The sequence below is a fragment of the Schistosoma haematobium genome, chromosome 1, assembly GCF_000699445.3.
Source record: "Schistosoma haematobium chromosome 1, whole genome shotgun sequence".
In the NCBI taxonomy this organism is placed as follows: Eukaryota; Metazoa; Platyhelminthes; class Trematoda; order Strigeidida; family Schistosomatidae; genus Schistosoma; species Schistosoma haematobium.
In genome coordinates, this window is record NC_067196.1 from 19,415,751 (window position 1) to 19,440,970 (window position 25,220).

Here is a 25,220-nt window from a genome sequence, read left to right on the forward strand (position 1 = left end):
GAATGTATGTTGTTATCAACAACAATTCACTAGTAGTGGACTACTTTCTTACTGTATTGCGTTATCCACTAGTAACTGTTATTATGATATATTATCAATTATGCTCTAGTAGCCTGAACATAGTAGAAATATTCTTCTATTGTATTCTTTGTAAAGATGACAACCTGGGTGTTTGAAGTCAGTTCTTCTTTTTCTAACATTTTTGTATAGAAGCTATAAAATTCAGAGACGATTTTATAAAAATATTGACACATTGTCAACTAATTTTAATTATCAGTATAGGGTTATCGAGACTGTTGAGTTTAAATTGATATAATGAATGGACCAATATTAGACTACCATTGAAAGCCTAGAAGCACTGGACGATTATTTAATCCTAGTATGGGACACCTCAGCAGTATGCATCTACGATCCCGCATGCAGGACTCGAACCCAGAACCTTCGGTCGCACGCGCGAACACTTTCAGATTTTTAGTGGTGGTCTAACATCCATCCACTCATAATATCAATCTAAACTAACTTTAAATTATATTAATTATCAAAGATAAATGTTTGATTTTATTAGGTCAGCTAACTTCACTATATCCATCATGCGAAATACTTACTTTAAAACATTTTGAGTACTTGGTATTTGAGGATCTTCTGAGGTTTTTTCGACAAAATGTCCATAAACATCAAATTCCAGTGGATAGTTAAGAATATAATCGAGAAATCCAACGGTATTTATCACCTTGAACTGTTAAATTTAAAAATTAAAATGAAACATGAACATAATATATTTAATAATTTTTATCCATTTGAGACAATACAAATGTTTTCTTTATTAAAAACATATATCAAAAGGGGTTTTGTGGATATTATAGTGATTTCAATGGTTGAAATCATGAGTCAGTGGAAGCTAGACCACCATGGAAAACCTAGAAGTAATGGACGGCCGTTTCGTCCTATCGTGAAACTCCGCAGGAGTGCGCAACCACGATCCCGCCTCGTGAGATTCGAACACAGAGCCTATCAGTCTTCGCGCGTGAGCGCTTAACCACTAGACCGCTGAGCCGACCGGCCTCCAACGGTGTTAATGTCTAACTTCAACCAATGCACGAAACTGAGCTCGAGCGAGAGACTGATAGGCCCTGGATTCGAATCTCGCGAGGCGGGATCATGGATGCGTATCAGCAATTCATGTCCAATAACAACATTTTTCGACCAGTTGTAAATGACGTAATATGTGTTTAATTTATGAATTCCAAGATAATTGTCTCTAGTTTATCATAGGAAACCCTTTAACGTACTGTACTTTTTGCTTAGCTTCTTAAACAATGAGATGACAGAGATGATCTGAAAAATGTGATGTACTTGCACCATACATTTCGAACAATCTGGTCACACATACTTGCCAGGGCATTTTATATGAAAATTAATAAAGGTCAATTAAATGAAAATCCAAATAAAAATTAACAAAAGGGGAGAGAAACAATTTTACGTCGTATAAAAAGAATAAGAAATTGTAGCGTTATCCTAGGTCATAGAATGACTTAAGGATTACCAAGGTAAATTCAAGGTTACGACAAACAATTTTTGTACACATAAGGGGGGTTTAAATTTACGAATAGCCAAGACTTCAATAAACTTGAGAGTTCGTCCTTGACAATTTCTATACAACGGTCTAAAAGCTGTATTAATATCAATTTTGTGCCCCGTTTCAGTTATATGTTTCGCTATCGATGAACATGGTTTTCTACCTCTCACGTTGATCGGATCATTTGACACACATTGATTTTGAAGCCAACTAGGCACATGTTCAATGACTCCTACCTATGTATGTGTGTCACACAAACATGTAAATTAGACTTTCATTTGATTGACCTTTATTGATTTTTACATAAAATGCCCTGACAGGTATGTATGACCAGATTGTTCGAAATGTATAGCGCAAATACATCATATTTTTTTAGATCGACTCCGTCTTCTCATTGTTCTATCGAAATTATGGAATAAAATTTTTTCTAAAAAGTCGATCAAGAAGGCAGTGCTATAGTCATTTACTAATAAAATTGGATGAAAACTGTACTGTTATACACAGTTTAAGAGTATAACCAAACTATCTTCGTCTAAACTCCACTTTTCCGACAAACTTTAAGTTGTTAGTTATACATATAGACCTAATGGTGAATTAAATTCTATGGAACTTGAAAATGTGGTTGTTAGGTAAGCGGAATGAAGTAACCAGTCAGTAAGTTGATTTAAAAAAACAAATAAATACTTCCGTACAAAAAAAGAAGCAATGAGAGGGGAGTATCTTACTGAAATTGCGTTTTTGTTCATAATTAGTGTTAATAATTGAAACTCTAAGTACTGTGATAAACAAATTATTCACTATTATTCGATTGCTACGTAGATAGATATCTTGGTGGATATTTTAAAATAATGTTCATGACTTTCATTATTGCAACATACTATAAGTATAATTTCTTAAATTGACAAGTTTCTTATATCCCGTCAAGGCCTCTTTTGAAAATTTCGAATAATTCACAACGTTCTGTGTAAAAATAGTAATATTATACGCTACATGTAAGATTATTTTAATATCTACTAAGTTATTTGATTAAAGTATAATAACTGACAATCAGTTTTCTCCTGATGATATCCCTCTATGACTATACATTCACCTTTTTATTATGAGTGTAAGCTTATCTTTAGATTTTAGTGATGACTTAGTCATCTTATTATTGAATCAACAATATATCATTTGGATTTTTATTAGTTTATTCCAAATGTTATCATTATTCATCCTCATCTGATCCATAAATTTGTGGTAATAATCTGAAGACCTTAAACGAGCCTCATCTCTAATATTCTTTTCCCCTACAGATAACAAACAACATATACACTAAATATACAAAACAGAGATAGAATAGAGGAGCTATGGCAAGATTTTGTATATATTCTTTCATTATAGTTTTTAAGTTATATGTGAACTAATTACTTAATGCTCAAGTAGTATATGACTAACAATGTAACCTACTAAAATCATCACGTAATATTATATAATCAGTTTCCTTATTATGAAGTTAGTCTTATGTATAAATTTTGTTGTAAAAATGAGTACTTTACTGTTACATTTTGTGATTGCATAATATTAACACCATCTATTTCCATATTATATTGTACAGTATCCGTTGAGAAAACTTCATTATGTTGATGTTGAAATCTGATGACGAGAAAAAGAAAGGACAAAAATGAGAAAGTGTCTTGTGTACATTTTCATAAATGAAATCTGTAATATCTATAGTGAAATAAAGAAATGGAAACGACACTTATTTTATTAGAAAGAATAGAATATTCGGGGAAAGTGGAACATTTGATACGTAATTATAAAACAGTTAATTCATTTGTGTCGTCCCATTGATGTTTAGGACTACAATTGATGATCAGTCTACTACTGATATATGTGAATTTCGTGTGGATTGCCTCGATATTACCTTATATCACAAGTATTATAAGTAGAGATGGATATCCGGACTCGGTAGCTAGGTGAATAACACGATAGCGTTTGAAGGTAACAATACTGAGTTTGAGTCTCAGAGTGAACATCAACTCTGAGATGCACCTTCACCCAAATTAGGAAGAAGCGTACGTCTTTGATTTCACTGCTAGCCACCATCTATCTCTGCTTATTAAACAATTAGTTTAGGGTGTTGTCATGTTATCTTATTTACAAACTTTTATCTAATGTATTAGTTGTCGATATATGTTTACCACCTCTAGATTATCATTAATTAGTTATGGACCAATTGCTTAGTTTGTGTAACTTCTGGCTATAATTTCTTATTTGTGATTCTAGGAGGTAACACATTTTATGTATTTAATCTTGAGTATCTGAATTGAATGTATTTCAATCTTATCGGCTGCGGACTACCTATGGAATGGAAGGAAAATCTATTCTGAACCATTAAGAATACAGGATTTTGAGGCCATTGTCCAGGGTCAGTTTTGTTTGTTATATCATATCATTGATCAAAGCAAGGTCTATTAGTCTAATATGCATGGATTGTGTCTCGTGATTCAGTTAATGGACATAGAATATTAACAGTCACAACTTATTTTACATTCTAATATTTGGATTTCCAGACAAATGATAGCAATCTCTAACATCGTTTGATTTATTTATGATACTTGTAATAGAAAAATAGGTTTCAGGAAAGTTATGCGATTTCTATTTACTAGCTGTATAGGACGTTATGTAAATTGTTATTTTCTGGTTTCTAGATTGTCTGGATTTACTTCCGGGATTCATCCATCGTTATCAGTATTTTATGGGTGAGGATAATTATATAAGTTGGACTCCACTATTTAGACGTACATTAATATTTTTATACATAGTAGCTAAATATATATTTAGTTAGATGGTCAAGTTCTATAGATTTCCAAGTAGCAGGCTAAAAATCGCATTTACAAAAGTGCAATAAGATCACATAAACATGAACTTAAGGATAACATGTAAGATCATTAACTCAGCTTTATAAATGAAGTAGGTTAGATTTAATGACAGAAATCGTATTCATTGTCTTACAATCTAAATGCAGTAAGCACTAATCCAGTTAGGTGAAACAGTGGCATAAAGAATCTCTAAGCACAGATAGACAAGTGTAGGCAGACAATCTTCCGTTGATTTTGAGGTGGGCGTCCGAAATCATTTCATGATCTCACTTCTCTGTTAAGAACTATATGGTAGAGTAATTATCTCCTAAAATTATAAAATAAAACCATGATAGTTCTCTATTCTGAAAAGCAACCATGTTGCCTGTATTGTTATAAATGTTTACTCCCACTAAATTTAGTAAAATGTGTTATCTACACAATGCACATGTACTTTTATACACGTACACTTGGTAAACACTGTAATATGGTGTAGCAACATACCAACTACTTGTATCTCACCTATTGTATAGGTTTCATCAATGTATTACAACTTTTGTCATTTGAGTTATCATTGCATTCTGTTGGTGTATATTCGTACATTCGTAATGTGTTTAAGTCTTTAAATTCATAACTTAGTGCTGATGGTTATATGTGTTTTAGATTCATTTTTTCATAAGACAAGTAAGTGATAAATGAGTCTCTGTCTAAGCTTGATGTAAAGTCGATATAGGTAATCGACGATTAGATTATAGAAAAAAAACTAAGAGTCACTGTTATGGTATGCCTAAAAAAACTTGGGAGAAACGTATGATGATAAGGTTAATTTACACAAGACAATGACATCATTATAGTTAAATATGCTACTAGTAACAATATTACTAACCTATACTGACAAAAAATATCAGTAAAAGATGAATTGAATTTCTTTGCATTTAAAATATTAATACGAAATTTGAATACTTCACCAAGCTTTAAGAAATTAGGTAAATCATTTTCTGAGAATTGTAAAGAATCCATTATCCATTCTTCACTAGATTTCTGATGGTCGGCTTCGCATATTAAAAGAAAAAAAATATATTAGCGAGGGGGTAAACAACATATATAATACTTCCAGTTATTAAAATGATATAAAAAGTCCTCATTTTAAAGGCTATATGGGTGTATTTATGGAAGAAAACTAAATGATTACGAATTAGTATGAGTTTGTATTCAGATAACACATGATCATTATATATTTAACATGATTTCCCTTATGGTTGCCTTATATCATGAATTGAATAAATTTGGAAATCTCGATCGTTGGATACTAGCTCAGTCAATTGAAGGGAATGTACTCACAAACGGACTTGGACAGTCTAGGTACAAAATTGTCATGATACGTATCTAACTTTACAAACTACACCTTAATGCAGTAGTGAATGAAACTCATTACTCCAACTAAATTTTTACTGTCCCCTCACTGACTCTTGATATAGCCACTAGACTACTAAAGAAGCAAATAAAAAACGAGGGTTCATTCCTCTTTTGAATTAATAAAGAAAGGCAGAGAAATATTTGGATATTTATATATTTTTTATAGTGTACTTGACAACCAGGCATTCAAAGCAACCCTCAGTACAAAATTTGACTTTATTACTATCATTACTATTCAGTTTATTTACTGTTGATGATAAAAACTGTAATGAAATATACTCTCAACCTTCAATACGTTCATATTCTTTTGAAGTCATAAATTGAAACCAGAAATAAAAATCTCATTTAAATATATTTATATATACGATTTGGCACATTGGTTGGTTCATATCAACTGAAGTAAACTCTTCATAGAACAGTTAACGATTTGAATGAAATCCAATTAGTAAATGTTGTTAACCGAGAAACTAATCAATAATTCAGTGATGTTTTTGTTTTGTTTTAAAAATATTAGAACAGTTTCTACTCAAATAAATTACCCCCATAGATAATATAATATGGGTTTCACAGATAACTGACCTGGAACTCAGATGGAGTATGATTTTGTTCAAAATAACTTACCTTGCATATATATATGTGATGTACGAACTAATGTTATGTTTCAAGTAATTTAGTTCACTCCCTCTTTGGGATTATGATATTTTAAGTAAAATTATATCAGTAAACAGTTTTACTTTATCCTGATATATAGCCTGAACTAGTGAATAACGTTAAAACTATGATGGGAGATTTGTAGAGACATTTTACATTTAAACAAAATTTCTATGAACAGATTTTAGCTTGACAATTGGTGGAAACCATCTAAATATTAATTGTCTACTCATTCTTCATTAGCTTCTAGAATAATTTCCGAAATATTACAATTTGATAGAGTTGAAAAATTTGAATCATCGGTAGGGATTCAACTATCTAAATATAAAACTGTAACAGCGACGCTTGAAGTAATTTAGTTACATATTTGACAGTGTCATGGTTACACATTCTTGACGAACTTCATACTATGTCATGTCAATTATCCAGTGGATCCTGTTTTTCAATAGTTATCTAGATGAGACCATTCCATAATATAAATTCTTTCTTAACGTTAAATAATTTCACTAGTTGAGATCATGAGTCAATTGAAGCTAGACCACCATGGAAAACATGGAGGCGGTGGACGGCCGTTTCGTCCTATTGTGGGACTCCTCAGCAGTTTATTAATTTGTTTATTATTTGATGTGACCTAGTTACAATTTCAGTCATGTTCATTTAATCAAATAAATTTTACACATATTTATTAACAAGTAATTCACTCAACTTACTCAATGTTGATTCATGAGAAAACTGACAACGACGTCTACATCTCAATTCATTCTCTTTATCATAATCACTGAATTGTTTATTCAAACCTTCCTTCTGATCAAATAAACAATTGTCTTTTGATTTACTAACAAGTTTTCCATTGATATCATAAGTATTTGTTTTAAAACTTGTTTCAGGTGACAATGAAGATCGCTGTTTAAAGGAAATCATTCAATAAAAACACTATAGTTAACCAATCAAATCTACTATTCTGTCGATTATTGGAAATACTTTTAAAAATAAGTATTTAGTAACGTTATGTTTGCCTGAGTGAATTATGTTTCAAAGAGATATTCATATTATATCAGATCAACTGTAAAATCATTTTCATCAGTGTGTTGTTAACGAGTTAACCTCAACTGATTTAATGAAACAAAGAAATTAAACTATAAATTAAACAAGAAGGCACTAAATTAACAAAATTAGTAAACATTTAACTGGTAATACAGTCCATTTCATCAGGCTTGCATGATATATTTGTTCCTTTGTAGCCATTTTAAATGATTTACTACAATTAGAAAGTTTATGTAATAAAACTTACTAATGTTTATACCTAATATAGTAGGGTTTCATAGAGGGTGGTGAAAGCTACAATCATGGTGGGAGACTAAACAACTGATGAACCTGACTTCTAAGTATTATCAACGGAGATAGAACACAACTATCACTTCGAATCAGAAGTATTTTAAAGGAATACAATTGAAAAAAAAGAACTTTAAATTTTGTAAAACACTGTTTTTATGACTTCAATTTATGTAGATATTAAAGGAGTCGAATAGATATTTTAATATAGACTTGCCCATTTAATATATTGTAAGTTATCAAATACAATTTCCAATTCATCACATTCATTTGTTTTTACATTAACTTCAGATTGACAATTAGATTGATCATTTGTCATTTTATTTTCAGATCGGTTTAAATTAAGAATAGGTTGAACCTCAATAGTTAAAATGCCAGTTATTGAGCTATGTTCATTTAACAAAGTGACTCGACTGGTCATTGGAATCCCATAGTATAAATTCTTTAAGTATAACAGACCTCTAGAAAAGAGAAAAAAGGGATTACAAAGGGAAAACAAACATTATGATTGAAGGGTATTCATTAAACAATTTACTTGTAAGTCATTGAAAGCTATCAGTCATGTACATTTTTTACAGTTATCTAAGTTTTAAACTATACTACTTATATTAGTAAGTTGTTATTGATAGTAAAGCCAGAACAAATATTGATGCAGAATAATATGAATTTATTATATTTCGTGGTTTCTCGTCAGCTGCTTACAACCAAATAGTATGGAACAATTGACATAAGTGAATGTAAAGAATTGGAATGACAAAAGTTAACAATGATAACTATATATACATATATGTGCAAGAATAGGTCAGAGATTACTAGGTGTTAGAATCAAGGTAGTGGAGTTCAGAGACATAAGATAATTTTAGAGGTAATAAAGGATTCATGGGATTACAAACTGATAAGATGAGTTATGCAATAATTGAATAAAATCTGATAAGTTCACATAATTTAAGAGAATCAAGTAAGCGGAAATATTTGAGTGAACGGCTAGGTTTTCATTTCAGTGTAGTTAATATTTGTAATTTTTCTTATTATGTGTACAATTTCTCAGACTACTAATACACATCAATCATGGAATACGTTTAACCAATGAATCGGAAATGTATTTAATAAATATTAATTAATCAATTAAAGGTACTTCAAATTTTATTATATCACTATCATCCCAATCAAAAATTATTAACTCACGAGGAGATTGAGTTAAGTATGAATAACTTTGACGATTGTATTGCATGAGGATAGTAAATTTTTATATGAGATAGAGAGTATTATGAAAACAATTAAGCTTGTTGATCGATGCTGATATTCACCAACTGGTTTATACCCTATGAACAGTTGTCTTGATAAGGCTAATCACTTAAATGATTTCGATTCACGGTATCTTATATATTTCTTTTACTAAGTATGTAAGTAGGTGACTCCACAGCGATGCGCATCCATGATCCCACCTCGCGAGATTCGAACCCAGGACATATCGGCCACATATCAATCCACGAAATTGAGTCACCGTTCACCATTATTCAGAATGAAATTAGGTAGTTAGGCGTAATACAATCTTATCTTCCCAACATATACTTTTTTCTCCTTTTTAGCTTCATCATACATAAATATCAAATTTAATGGATATAAAGGGACTTAAATATTTCAAATCAATCTTCAGAATGACAAATATATCATTTCTTCACTATCTAATAATTCTATGAGGTTTAAGTTCAAACCTCATTTGTGACTTACACAACATTTTTTACCTATACGTCCTTGTTGATGAAATAGGCTAAGTAACTACCAAGATCCATAACTGTGATAAACAAATTTGATGTATAAAGTAATGTTTCATTTAGAAGTTAAAAGATGTGGACTGTATTGGGTCAGATAATGTTTATTATAGGGCTATACTACTAAAAAGTAGCATAAATTGGAATACAAGAAATAATATACACTAGTATTTCCCCTAGAAGCTGAACAAATAAACTTAGTTTTGTTTAACTCGTATAACACAACAATTTGACTGATAGGTAGAAGCCCAAATAAGAGAAAGTTTAAAAAGTAAAAAAAAAACAGAAACACAACTGAATTAGCTTATACATAAAAAAGTAAACATTATATCTTGATAATTGAGTTCATGAGTCAATTGAAGCTAGACCACCATGGAAAACCGATAGGTTCAGGGTTCGAATCTCACAGGGCGAGATCGTGTATGAGTACTGCTGAGGAGTTCCATACTAGGACGAAACGGCCATCCAGTGCTTCCAGGTTTTCCGTGTTGGTCTAGCTTCAATTGACTCATGAATTCAACAAACAAATTACTACATTTTTTAAAAGTCCATAGGAATTTGAGGAGATTAAAACTAGTTTTTTTACTACTTACCTGCCAATTTTATGATACCAAGGAAATTCATTTCGAAATGGATCCTTTTTAATGTCATTAAATGGCATTTCATTATCATTGGAATGATACAGTTTCTCATTTAGTGTATTATATTCAGTACTTTTCAGTGTTGGAGAAAACGCTGTCTCTGCTTCATAATAATCATGCATTGCTTGAAGACGACGTCTAAAATATGTTAAATACATTCAAGAAACCCTTTTAGTAAAAAAACCTTTCAATCAATTAGTTTGAATACACTCATGAATTGACGACAAAAACCTTACCAGTAATTTGATAATATGGCAAATCATGTTCAATGTATATTTTTCTGATGAGTATCACTTTCAATATGTAAAGTAAATCAAAGTATGTAAGCCAAAAAAACTAAATTAAGTAGAAGATGAATAGTTTATTTCCTGAATTATTTTCTAAATACTACTTAAAACACTTCAGTGGTTAGCTGCCTTATTCAAATATGGTGAAAAGGATAAGTAACTTAGTGTTGACTTCAGAGTTTAACGTTACACATCAGTTGTATCAATGTGCGAAATAAGTAGATTTAAGTAACTTTTAGAAAGCTGAGGAGTTGTATGAATACAGAACATGATTTACATTTCTATGATACTCGGAAAGAAAATGTTTCTATGTTTGAAATAGTTCAGTGTTTCTGATCCTGTGAACGGTTAATTAATCAAATGTAACTTGACTTATTTTAAGTCATTTTGGCTAACTGAAACCAGTTGATCTTTCAAAATCCATAACTGATGATTCAACGAAGACAAGGGCATCAAAATCCAATAATTAAAATACTTAGGATGATGAAAATTATGTTGATTGATATGCAAATTTATAGGTGTAGATAATAATTTTGGATAAACTAATACATAAATGAGTTATCATACAGACTAGGAAGCTGTCAATGTGAGGTTATGAATATTGTTAAATTTCATTGAAATCACAAACAGATCTAGGTTAAACCAACATTGAAAACCTGAATGGACTTGACGGTTAGTTCACCGCATTATGGGACTACACGACCCCACTACCGAAAACCGAACCCAGGACCTTCAGTCTCGCGTGCGAACGCTTAACCTCTGGGATCCAGTGGTGTGCATATAATATTTGGGGAGAAACTGGTTTGTTAAGGGTTTGAGATTTCTAATCATTTTCACGTACTATATTGCCAGTCTGACTGTTGACTTATTTCGCAAATTTACTTATGTATAACAATCAATGCTTTAACTCTTATCAGTCCTCCAGCCTCTCCTAATCTGGTAATCAATCAAAAGATGATGACAGGAGACAGATCAATTCTTTATTATGTGCAATTTAATTATGACTCAAAACTCACTCAACAATATACTGAAAATGTCAAACCAAGCACATCACTAATTAAAGAATCACACTTTAAACACAATCAAGCAATAAGTAGTAGATGATGAAGCAAACAAGTTGACTGAACGCTTACAAGAAGAGTAATATAGAAATGCAATGACGCAGTTAATTACTAGCCATACGAAACAGATTCAAATAGTAGCACTTCGAAAAGTAGCGCTGAAAATTACAACTTTCCCAGTATTTGTTGCACTGTAACAGTAAAAGTCTAACTTCAATCAAGCCATGATATTGTGTGACCATCTTTCAATGTCTTCGGTAGGTACCTTCCTCACACCCAACACGGCTTCTTACTTAGACTCAGGAAATTTCATCTCAGAGCTAGTCACTAGTGAACAATTCAGTAATCTCCCCCAACCCCATAATGACAATTATCATGTGCTTTTAGCTTAAGATAATGTGCTGTAACTAATTATGGAGGATAAGATTTCATCATACATTTGTGTTCTTGAATTTTCCCCTATATATAACTGTTATATCCCGATAAGAATAATGAATGGTAATTTTTGGGATCCATTTATGGACCAATACTATCAGTATATTTTTGTCGTGTAATTGTTATGTAATTAAACGGTTCATATTCATGTCCCTCTTGTTATAAGTTTTATTTTAACCTATGAACTATTATTATACGATTTACCACTCTTGAACTATTCCCTGTCTGTTAATCACTACCTCCCTCATTCACAGCCACATTTGGCTAATTCTTGTACAAATGGTGTTTTCATATTTTATGGTACGTTGTGGTCTCTCTGGTTGGTATATAAACCCCGAATGTTTGAAATAAATGATTCATATTGCAGAGGCTGAGATTGGTGTTTTTGACTTAACTGACTAGGCCAGACAAGAAACGAGACCAATCAGGACTCTAGACTGTTCGCACGTGTTTTATGCGTCACTGGTCCGATCGATAATTCGCTGCTCTCTAATTGGCGGTCACAAGTTATAACATTAACATTAAATACTTGATATTTTTATGCTTCTAAGTCGGTCGAATGATTCGATTACTTCAAATATATCCCTATTTACAGCTGTCCAGAACTTCATGTTCACCTTACAGTAAATAGGAGTGATTTCGATTCATAGGTGTGCACAATGTACCTAGGGGTATAATCAAAAATACATCAATGGAACAGTCGTGGGCAAACAGTGTACGAAACAACACTTAAAAATGGTTCACAGGACACAATGTGTGATGCCAGCCAACCTCTAATAGATATAGTGGTCTATAACGTTATAAGTCAACTATACTATCAGTTATCACAAACTAACTCCCATAAGAAATCAGATACCAAGTCAATTAAACACAACTATTACACAACAATCAACCCATCAAATCTCACACGATAGTTTCCTTTTATTGAATTTTTAGTTGTTGTATTGTGTATAAAGGAAAGATAAACTTTTCACTTTATGCCATTACAATTATAGTCTTCCAAATTTAACTATAAACTTACTGAAATGTATTCAAACTCCAATATTGTATTGCATTACTTAAAAGATCACGAATTTCTATAACTAAAATAGTTGGATTTTTTAGTTTATTTTTATAGATCCTTTCTAATGAATACCAATATGAATTAGATAATTGGTTTATTTCATTTTCTACTTCCGGTAAACTTTGTATGGATGAACATTCACTGCATTGATTTTCACATGAATCATAATTTGATTTATCCAAAGGATTTAATTCATTTGGAATAGGTGTATATGGTGTAGCAGTTAATAAAACAAATTGAAATTGAACCTAAAAAATTAGTGTAAACATTGTCAATATAATTAGAATAGAGCAATCTAGTACAATCATTTGATTAAATTCAATCTTGCTAAAGTTGCTATTATGATATTATGTAATTAGTAATAACTATTGAAGGGATAACCAAGGGAGTTATTACTGAAGGCTTTCACTCATGCTATTGATATATATATATATATATATATATATATATAAACTGACTTAGCTAATAAAATGTATGAGACGCCTTCTATGTTATCAGGAGATCGACGTAGTTCAATCAAAAGTAAAAACTCAACAACTTTCTTAACATCAGGTGCACTTAATTTATAATATTCTGATTGAAAGCTATGATTATTTGGTTACAGCATCATAAGTAGACACCAGGTAGGGTAATTCAAATGTCGTATTTTCTGTATGATGTATACCATAGCCCTTGAATCCAGTGCAACACTATATATTATGATTCAGACTCATAGAAACTATGACATTTTGTCATCTGTTGTCTGACTTAGATAGAATGATAAGAGATTATGTCATTTTTTAAAGTTAAAGCTGACAGAATAATCCAATTCCCAAGTTAACCTGAGGATAAATAGTCTAGGTATAGTCTTGTATAGTTCCTAAATTATCATTATCTAACTAAACAAGTAATCAATTCAGATCACTAAAGTTCTGGATAGCTTAACGGTGCATAAAATTGTTTAATAGTGAACAGTTTATGCTTCGTAATTCTCATTGTTGGTATGAAACTTTCGATTTCCATTTCAGTACTTCGTTTTTCCCACAAGTTTCAATATACTTTAGGTATATTATAGAAGTTATGCATTTAGTAACTTAGTGAACATATCAATAAAAATTTTATACTTACCTTTTTATTTAGTTCTACGCTTAGTGCATTTGCTTCTTTAAGATAGACAGCGTTTTCCCATAACTGATCCTACAATTTCAGTATTACCATAAAAAAATTGATCAGTTGGAAGAATGAATTTATTAAAATATTTTGGGAAAACATAATATCACCATACCCTCGGACAGATCAATATTATAAGTCAATATTTTGGTTAGTTTACGTGTGTTTTCAACCCTGCCTGGAGCCTCTCTAGGCATACTGCCGGTCCTAAACCCGGATAAATGAGGAGGGTTGGGTAAGAGGTTAATGACCCTATCCCGTAAAAAACTAACTCGCTAATAAAATGCTAACGTATATTTTCAATAATGAAAGATAAAAATATAAATTACCTTTTTACTTACAGAAAGCTACAAAATTATGATAGAGCATTAGTTTACAAATGTTTACTATGCTGAACAATAAGTTTCATACTTACTTTCCTAGTGATTTCCTTGGAAATAATCATTCTATGGATTGTAAATACTGTCATTAATTTGAATAAAATACACAGGTAATGATTAGTACTGGTCTTTGATTTGAATTTGTACTAGAAAGTCTTGATTTATGAAACTAATCAATTTATTCACTGAATAGATGTAGACATTTCAATAGTTCTTTAGATGAGACTATAATCTATGGACGATCTTTGAGCGACGCTAAACTGACCTTGAACATTTCCACCTAATAACCAAGACCAAATGAAGGCCTATAAATCTGTATGAGGAATTATAATTATGATTTACAGTTGATAACTAACATAAGCTATAATGCCAAAATTATTTATCCGAATGAATGAGTGAATTTCGCGTCAAAATCCTAAACCTGTTATCTTATACGTAATTGGTTCGTCCATAAATTATAGTCTCGCTGTTCTTTATGTTAACCCTTTTACTTTGGTAAAATAGGTTTAGTCATTAATTTATTAGGTAAAATTGTATGTTTGTTTTCAAATAAGAAACTTATTACCGGAATTCTAAATGAATAGTTACGATGAGATTGTGTACATTTAATACATGATTAGAATAAAGATTTGAGAAAGATGACAGACGATAATGATAGGATATAATCTCTCTATATATACACCGTTACATTTATGTTTGCACAGTTGATTTATAAAGGAGAAGCCACAAATCTTTTTGCGTAAGTTTTAAATAATCACATTTACAGAACTTCGATTAGTCTTAAATCTTGAAAAGGTCGGACAAAACTAATGAAATTCTTGTATTAACAAACTGTTGTTAGATTAATGTTACATATTTATAAGAATAAAATAAAAATTACTTTTGTTAAGTAGCTTATTATTTACTGTACGAAATAGTATGTATCTAATTGTATAATGTAAGTTTAAATGGAGTAAATAAAAGATCATGTATTAAGTTATTGAAGGCCATTGACAGGTAATGAACTCGTTACTAGTTTCAGTAAACACAATTTTCTCAATAGTGAAAGGGTAGATAAACGTTTTCTTTAGATGATGGTTGGAGGTAGTCGACAGGAAACCCAGTGGTAACGTCTCTGACTATGAAGCTGGGTGACGCGGGATCGAATCCGTCAGGGAGTACCAGTTCCCTCAATATTACAGGTACACAATGCTGACGAGTACCAAGTATCAGGGTCCAGGGTTTCCTGTTGACTACCTCCAACCACCATCTAATCTTAACATAGTGCACGCAATGTCAAGTCACCTAGACTAGTGGCCACATTGCAACTTGATCGACAACATTCTATCCGCACTATTAAGGACTTGACAGACATGACATTGATCACCACCCAGTGATCAATCAATTGTGAAACGTTTTCTTTTTCAAACTATGATACTAATATTGATTAGATCGTGTATCATTTGAAGATGTAGATATTTGGTGAGTATATGACTCTTATTAATTTAATAATTTCATTTCCATGATAATAATGTTTTGCATCTATCCATATCGATAATACCTAAGACAGAATAAAAATCGTCATAAATGTTCCACTTACAAGCTGGTATTTTTATAACTTAATAGTATTACTTAGTATAAGTTGGGGAAAAAATGAACTGTGGTATCTTTAACTAAACATCAAACTATTCTTTCCCTTTCATACATCTTATAGATTCCTAATAACATCTTAGATTAAAAATTTTAAGAAGAATTTTATACCAGGCAAATTATAACATTACGTTATAATATTAAAGAGTAAGTTTACCCGTAGTGATGTAAATTGATGATTAGTCCATTTATTAAAAACCCATCGAGCTAATTCATATTCACGATCTCCCCATTTACAATCATCTAATTAAGAAAAAGAATTTTTTTATTTTGAAGTAATAAGATCTTTGATATAAATGATCTATGTGATCAAATGGTGTTTAGTTCAAAAATTAAAGTTAATAATAAACTTATATTGAGATTTGAGGAAGTTCAACGTAGAAAAATATTTGACCAGACCAATAAAGCAACAGACTTCAATGAAATTTTTGCATAGTTAAATAATGTAGTATATAACTGGTAAATATTTTTAAATAATCGAGAAATAAGTTAAAGGGTAATAATTCCAATAGTTGAGATTATGCGTCAATTGAAGCTAGACCACCATGGAAAACTTGGAAGAATTGGATGGCCGTTTTGTCAAAGTATGGGACTCATTAGCAGTGCGCATCCGCGATCTCGTCTCGCGATATAAGAATCTAGAATATGTCGGTCTCGAGAGTAAACGCCTAACCATCAGACCACTGAGCCGGTATCCAACGGTGTTAATGTCTAACTTCAACTCATCCACGAAATTGAGCCACCGTTCACCATTGTCTTCAGTGAGTTACTATCTCACAACAGACCCGGTTGAACTCCATTAGTCACTGCTTGTCACTAGAACTCCAGAAAATACCTCTTGATTAGTATCAGAAGGGGTTTTTGTGGATATTATAGTAATTTTAAGAATTCTGCCTCGACAGCACATCCAACTGTAAATTATCTTTTAAAATAGAGACTACTAAATGCAATTAAGTAATACAACAGATATTTCATAATTTTCATGAAGAGTTCTCTTTTCGGTAAACTCATTTTCGAAGCTGTATATATGTATACTTATCATCCTGTAAAATAAATATACATGTTTGCGATTGTACAATTTTTGTAGTTACCAGATTCGTTAATAGCATACGGTTGGGAAGGAGCAAAATAAATACTTCAGTAATTAGCTATAGTTGTTAGTTAAATAGTTTGATGTATTAATTTTGTTGATAACATACGTCTATTAAATTTTCAGTTTGTGGTTGTGGAGATTGATGAATTTTACTGAAATAATGAACCGCTCATTGTTAGAAAAGCATTGAAAACCTGGAAGCACTGAATGATTCATGCTTTCAATGAAACTCAACAATCTCTACAACCTCAAATTGAAAATTATCCTATGACCACTAGTGACTAGCTCCGAGAGGTAATTCTGAGAGTTCTAGTGAGAAGTCGTGAACAGTGGTGTGTGGCAGTTACCCATTGCGCAACATCGTGAATTTATTTAATATAGATACCGGCTAAGTTGTCTGGGGTTAATGCGTGCCGAATATCCTGAATTTCAATCCCACTTGCCTGACCGTGGATGCACCTGCTGACGAATCCTATACTATGACGAAAAGGTTGTCCAGTGATTTCAGATTTTCGATGGTAGTCTAAGTTGATCGGTTAGTGATTTCAATGAAAACCTATTAAATTAATAATTAATTAATATTAACTGTTGACAGTTAGGTGAATTTAGGTCGAATTATTGACCTGATATTTACAATGGGATATATTTCATTGTAACTGGTGATGTCATTTAGATAAGCTATCAACCAGTACACCGAGATATTTCGATACTGTTCCGCTGATCAAGTATTGAATAGCAGTTTATATTGCAATCATAACAAATAGTCGAACAAGTAACAGTATCAGCATTTTATTCAAGTCATGGCATCTAATGTTAAAGCTGTTCCATCAAAATATAAAAAATTGTCAATGTGAAATCATAATGAAATATATTAATTTAGAAAGAACATATCATGACGTTCGTATTTGAAAAAGGTAAATAATGAAGGCCATTACGTAAAAGAACGATGAACTAAGAACATCTAGTCAGTACTTCGCTGTTATTTCTAACTTTTTAAGGATTCTTGACAATCAGGAAATACTAAACAGATTTAATCTCATTCCATGTATCAATAAATGTAACAAAGCCTTTGTTCACATCACTAGTAAAAGGATAAGAAACTTTATATACGACCAACTTATTAAAACTCGAATTTATTTCATTAATCTAGTTCATTAAGTATTATTTGCCTTCAAACTTGTCAATCATAATCATCACATATAAAGTTTTATTATTACTAACTTTAAGGTAGACAAATTGTACAAGAAATAATTTATAATAAAGTCTTAAGTTGCCACTTAGCCGCAGAATACGCATTTCAGCATCGAAGATAATTACTTGTTCCTTTTAACAAAATATCAGTCCCATCAGATTTTTAGGGGAGAAAAAGCTAGTTAATCTCAGAAACATCTAAATACTGAGAATTTTGGCGAACAAATTCAAATATCTGTCACAAATGATGATTTGTTAGGATATAACTAATAATATCTGATGAATGAATAATATTAGGATTAGATCAAATACCAAGACAATTATTGATAGAGATCATGGATCGATTAATGTTGAACCATCATTGAAAACCTGGAAGCACTAGACAGTCATCTCGTCCTAGTATGAGACTCCTCGGCAGTGCACATCCATGACAATAACATAATTGGTCTAGAGATTAAATGTCTGCGCGGGAAACCAAAGGTCCTGTGTTGGGATCTCGCGTGCGGGATCGTGCACAAGCACATCTGAGGAGTCCCGTACTATGACGAAACGGCCGTCCAGTGATTCCAGGTTTTTAGTGGTGGTCTAACATTGATCGATTCATGATCTCAACCAATAACTCAACAATCTTCACAACCTCATACTGATAATCAAGACAGTCGATTGTTAGTAATTTCATGGAAAATAATTTCAATTATATGGCTTACATATATTTTCATTATGTTCCGTTTCACCAACTATTTCTCCCTGGATCGTAGATTCTAACATTGAATGACGTTCAACTTGTTCTTGCAAACTTTGTATTCGACCTTCATACTCCTTATAAAGATAAAAAATATTAAACCAGAATTATTTACTAGATAAATTGCTCACAGTTGATAAATTATATAAATGTAACTGTTAGTGAATAGTATCGTAAAGACCGCTAATAAAAACCGAATTTTATGATAACTAACAAAAGTGAACGAGAACCCGAGTGGGGAAGACCAATTAGTTGTTTAACGCAAAATCACATATTGCGTTTGTAAAATATGAAAATCATACATTAAATACATCATTTTCATATCTTTTTTGTATTGTCCTTTACATACTCGATTATTCTTTTAATTCTGTTGTTATTTCTATTGCTCTCTTATTTCTTTCCTGTTCTCTTCATTTCTATCTTCTGTGGACAGGCATTCCACTTCCGTCTGTTGTTACATATTACTTTCATCTGTCAACATAAGCAATAAACATCACAATACGGTTGTTTCTTTCACAAACGGTACTAAAGACAACATCATGTTATATCAATTTACACATTTGTAAAATCGTTGAATTTGTATTGTACTGTAACAGGAATTCAATATTACCGGTTCGGATAACAAATGATTACTTGTGAAATATTTATGTCAAATATAATTATTTTTGTGAAGAGAAACTTATATGATACTATGCAATGATTTAAGATGATAAAAGTCAACTATTTAGAACACCTATGAACATTTAGAAAGATCAGTTCACCAAAACATTTACTCACATACTTCATAAGTTTTTAGTATGACCTGACGTCTAGTCTCATAAAATATTAGTTCACAGCGCACCGCTTTGGAACTTTCTCTTTATAAAATTCTTCTATAAGACCAGAACATACATACTAATTGGTCACTATGTAGCATACAATGATACGACACCTTATCTCTAGTTCTGATAGTATGTGGGATTAAATCGAGGGTACGAATCTCCAGAGTATCACATCGATCAAATTTGCACATACATTTAACTGGTAAGTTCTAACCATAACAAATCCTAGTTTCATTTTTTCCTGATGATCAACTGCGACCATCAAACATTTAACTAAAAGAATCGCAGTGCTCAGCCAGCAAAACGTTTGTTCACATTATTGTTTATGAGAGTATAAACAGTATCAAGAGCTATAGGATATGGCAGCATACGGGAACTGGTGATGGAATGTTATATATTCTACTGTTTTAAGTGCCATCTTCAAAGGTATCTATTTTATTACAGTTGTTCACACGTTTATTTTTACACCTTTTAATCAGTAATACATACTTTTCGCTGTTCAGCAAATAATCGATCAGATTGTTCTTTCTCACGACGATATTGTTCTTCTAATTGTATTAGACGATTTTCAACTTCTTTTCTTAAATCAACACCTTGTTTTTCTAATAATTCACTGATAGCATAATTCCAGTCAATTGGTTCTGTAACACTTGCTGAAATATTTTTCATAGAGATTGAACTTATGGGTTATTAACATTAAAATTAGGTTATCTTAAAGACAGTATTAAGAAAATAAACTTTGTTAATGAAAAGTGGTAATTAACAGCCATAAAAACATTGGTACTTTAGTTATCTACCTAATCTGTGAATAACACTAGAACATTTAAAAATTAAAGTTACGATAATAAAATTCATGTAACGCGTCATATTGAGCTGTGATCGACCAGTGAAGAAGGATAAATAGGCTTCTCCATGTCAACTACTATATAGTATATCTTTATACATAGAAGACTGATTTCCACTCTAGATTCACTGGGTGTAAACTGACTGTGTCAAGTGATTTACTACTCAGCTTATAATTCGGTCCTGTATTCTGGTAATGAAACATGTATTTGGGTATAATGCGGTTCATTCAGCATCAGTGTATCGATCGAGTATCTAATCTATTGCAGTATAATCTCGAATTTCGTGCCACGATCAAATCTATTATTAAGTATTTTCCATGATAACAAAAGTCATATTAGTGATACAATAAGACTGAGATGATAAGTTGATGAACGTATAACAACATGAGACATTGAACTTATAATTATTGAGTACAGTTAAATGTACTGAAATCGAAAGCTATTTTGGTCTCACAGCCATCTTTAAACTTCAGCTAACAAGTTGCAAATACGTTGTTATTAAAAAATCTAAGTCTTACCAACAGGTCCCAATGTGATTGGCGTATGAGTGATCTACGAAACTTGGATTTTCCAATTTATTTTCAAGTAGTATCTATTCATACTTACTTTTGTGCTCCATATTTTGTATGTGAGTAGTTCTATTTCACAGGAAAAAAACAATTCCCGTGACCTGTATTTTGCTTTTTAATAACAGTTTATTTTGAGAAGGAACTGAATCAAACTTTTACCCTCTATAGCGTTCATCAGCAACATAAATTAAATCACTTCACCTTATTTACCGATCACTATACTGTTCATTAACTTAACAATCCAAAATTTACTCATCATCGCAAATCCTGAAATCTTTTCTCTCTAACGGATATACATAAAAATGTTGGATACAATATCATTCATAGAATGGTATAAACTGAAGACCCATTAAATACAAGATATAAAGGATAGTTTTGTCGTTTATGTTTGAAACTCATGAATTATATAGACTAATAAACAATATACAATCAAATTCAAGATGAAATGATATACTCGTTGATGTACATTTCAGCTTTAGTCAACTTATAAATATTTCAACAGTTGAGATCATGAGTTAATTGAAGCTAGACCACCATGGAAAATCTGGAAGCACTTGACGGCCGTTTCGTCCTATTGTGGGGCTCCTCAGCAGTACGCATCCACGACTTGAAGGATTTGTTTAAACGTAAGTCTTAATAATCAACATTTAACCACTTATTAGTGAAATGAATTAGACTGATTACAGTAGCCAAAAATTCATTAAATAATTCAACAACTTAGATTTCATTTAAAACTACGAGTAAAATTCTTAAATCAACCTTTTATCATGAGCCAATTGAAGCTAGACCACCATGGGAAACCTGGAAGCACTGTTGGATTCCAGCTCAGTGGTCTGGTGGTTAAGCGCTGATAGGTCCTGGGTTCGAATTCCGCGAGGTGGGGTCTTGGATGCGCACTGCTGAGGAGTCCCACAATAGGACGAAACGACCGTCCAGTGCTTCGAGGTTTTCCGTGGTGATGTAGCTTCAATGGAATCATGATCTCAACTGTTGAAATTACTACAATATCCACAAAACCCCTTCTGATATTATAAATATTTCTTTGAAAAATTCTCCAATAACCCTAATATAATCGATCTCATTAGTTCTTGGTCCCTATTCGAACTTAGTGAATTTATCAGAAAACACTACATTAACGAAGGAATATTTATAACTATTTATTCCTCAACCGTCGTTCAGTAAAAAATGAATTAAATCACTGGGAGCTATACGACAAGATTCATTGTTCAGACATACCATTTTATCTTCACTATTTTGGTACAAAATTTGAAAATAAATAATGCAAATCATTTGATTAATTTTTAATTAACTTAGACTCACCTGACATATCGACGGGAAGATTCTTTTTCTCGCGACCTGTGAACATATTATTACAAAATAGATTTCATCAATGCTTATCTTACATCCTGATTTTCGTTAAATTACGGAAAGGAAAGTATAGACAACGACATATAATGGGTCAAAAATTGACTGAAGTTAAAAGTGAATGAACGTCAATCCTGAGGTTTAAAGTTATTCAAATTTTTTTCATTCAGTTGATCATAAGCACTTTTCTTCACATACTTATATGATGAAAATGAAAGAAATGAATCGAATGAGATAAAGATAATTTCCGTCATGAATTCTCCCTGAGTTTTGAAGATCTTTAGTTTCATTTTATTTTGGACATCTGAATACATAGTTGTTGATAATTTGTTGCTTATTTCACCCTGGTTTTGCTATAATTCTTCAACTGACATGAGCTCATATAGAAAAATATCGTAAAACTACACAATGGTTTCTACTTCAAATTCTGTTCATGTACTGTTTAGGTATCAACGAAATTCTGTAACACGGGAATGAACCAATAAATACTTGATTATAATTTATAATTGTTGCAGTATGCAGGTGGGCAGACATTCGATGAATGTTGTAGATAAACCGTTTATGACTCTTAATCAACTTAAGGAAAATTTATTTCCTGTAACTATCCTCATGGATTTGCTAAAAACTATCTAACTATAAACTTTTGAATGATGAATTGAATTTATCGTCAATTATTTACGATAGTGTGGTGTGGGTTACTTATATTCTCACAAGTAGTATATAACGGTGGTCAGGCATAGAATGTATTTTAGTAGAAAATCGATGAGGAAAGAACGTGAGCGGTATGAAAACTCATGAGCAATGAAATCTGAGGCAATGGATATATATATATATATATATATATATATATATATATATATATATATATATATATATATAATCATTCAGTATTCACAATGAATGTAGTGATTTAGTCAAATTATTATATGGAGATAGTGTATACAATTGAATGAAATAGACATTCTTAATCTTTTGAACTCTCTTACTAAAATTGTAATCAGAATGATAGATGTGATGACTCTTTGAAAAGAAGTTTCCTGTATATGTAAAAGAAATGAAACAAATAATTTTTCTTTATTGAATGTATTGTTCTTGAAAAGTTGAAGTTTAGTTTTACTTCTCTCTTAAATTTCAATCATTTCACATAACTTACTTTGAAGTGGATGATTGAAACGAAACACATGACTTTTGCCTAAAATTACACGAGCTCCTGTATGAAGTTGAATGCGTTTTGTAACTAGACTTCCATTTACATAACATTCAGCTTCATTAAGCTGCTCAAATTCAACCATACCTATAAACCAATGGAAAGTTAATGATTACATTTTTTTTATCTTATAGAATAAAACTAAAGAAATGATAAACATTACTTCTACTCTTTAAAAAAATATGTTCACAACTATCGTTAATTCAATACTTATTCTTCGTATCGTTACTATCATACATTATTTACAATACTGCATGGACAGAATAATTTTAAGCTTATAAAAGAATATCTTCGAAACGGCCGTCCAGTGCTTCCAGGTTTTCCATGGTGATCTAGCTTCAATAGACTCATGATCTCAGCAATTGTAATTGTCTCTGTTATCTTTATTCACAAATCTTTGTATTATTATTATTATTATCATTATTATTGGTTAACCATAATTATTAATCTCCCCTATACATAATTCATTCACTTCGTATTTATCCCTCCTTATAACGTCTTACTCCTTTTTCACACAATATAGCCTTCCACTAAACATTTGACCGAATTGTAATTGCACTATTATTTCTCTCACCCTACCTGACCCCTATTTATTCTGATCATGGATCTTAAATTTTACTTGACACATACACAGATTCAAGTTAACATTCTATATGAGTCATATTAACATTAACAATTTTATTGTATTTTGTTTAACATACTTTAAACGATGTACTTTGCCCTTAACCTAGCCATTTTTCGGATTATTAATTTGGATAATAGGTCCTGAATAGAATTTATTAAAAAGAATGTTCTTCGTTCAAACAACTATCTTTAAATATGATGGGGGATCTTTAAACGACATTTACTACTATTGAAAATCTAACAAGTGGCTTATTTAAAGCATTTCGCTATAAATTTGATGTATTGTATATTATATAAAAGCTGGTGAATGAGTTATTTATATGAATGATTCATGTTGATTATAACTTTAATATGTATATCATCCATAATTGTTTTCATTAAAATAGATATTTTTCCGTCAATATTATCATGTATTAGTCTATCCGATATGATTGTTAGAGAAGAATATGGTTGAAACTCTTAATTAACCATACGAAAATCATCGACAGGCAGTTGGCAGTGGATAGCTGTTTTATTTAAATTTAGAACTCG

The 25,220-nt window shown here is 31.4% G+C and overlaps 1 protein-coding gene across 1 annotated transcript in view; it reads right to left on the bottom strand.

Moving 5' to 3' along the window:
* KIF1B_3 (Kinesin-like protein kif1b) overlaps positions 1-25,220 on the bottom strand; it is a gene marked incomplete at its 5' end in the record, with an annotated part of 92,533 nt that overhangs the window by 41,003 nt on the left and 26,310 nt on the right. The window contains 13 exons of the mRNA XM_051218406.1: positions 606-736; positions 3,118-3,208; positions 5,303-5,468; positions 7,194-7,386; positions 8,033-8,276; positions 10,181-10,366; positions 13,033-13,322; positions 14,182-14,250; positions 16,390-16,475; positions 19,224-19,335; positions 20,569-20,732; positions 22,814-22,849; positions 24,012-24,152. Of these exons, the coding sequence (XP_051073338.1) occupies positions 606-736; positions 3,118-3,208; positions 5,303-5,468; positions 7,194-7,386; positions 8,033-8,276; positions 10,181-10,366; positions 13,033-13,322; positions 14,182-14,250; positions 16,390-16,475; positions 19,224-19,335; positions 20,569-20,732; positions 22,814-22,849; positions 24,012-24,152 (1,909 nt within the window). The remainder of the gene's footprint in view (positions 1-605; positions 737-3,117; positions 3,209-5,302; positions 5,469-7,193; positions 7,387-8,032; positions 8,277-10,180; positions 10,367-13,032; positions 13,323-14,181; positions 14,251-16,389; positions 16,476-19,223; positions 19,336-20,568; positions 20,733-22,813; positions 22,850-24,011; positions 24,153-25,220) is intronic.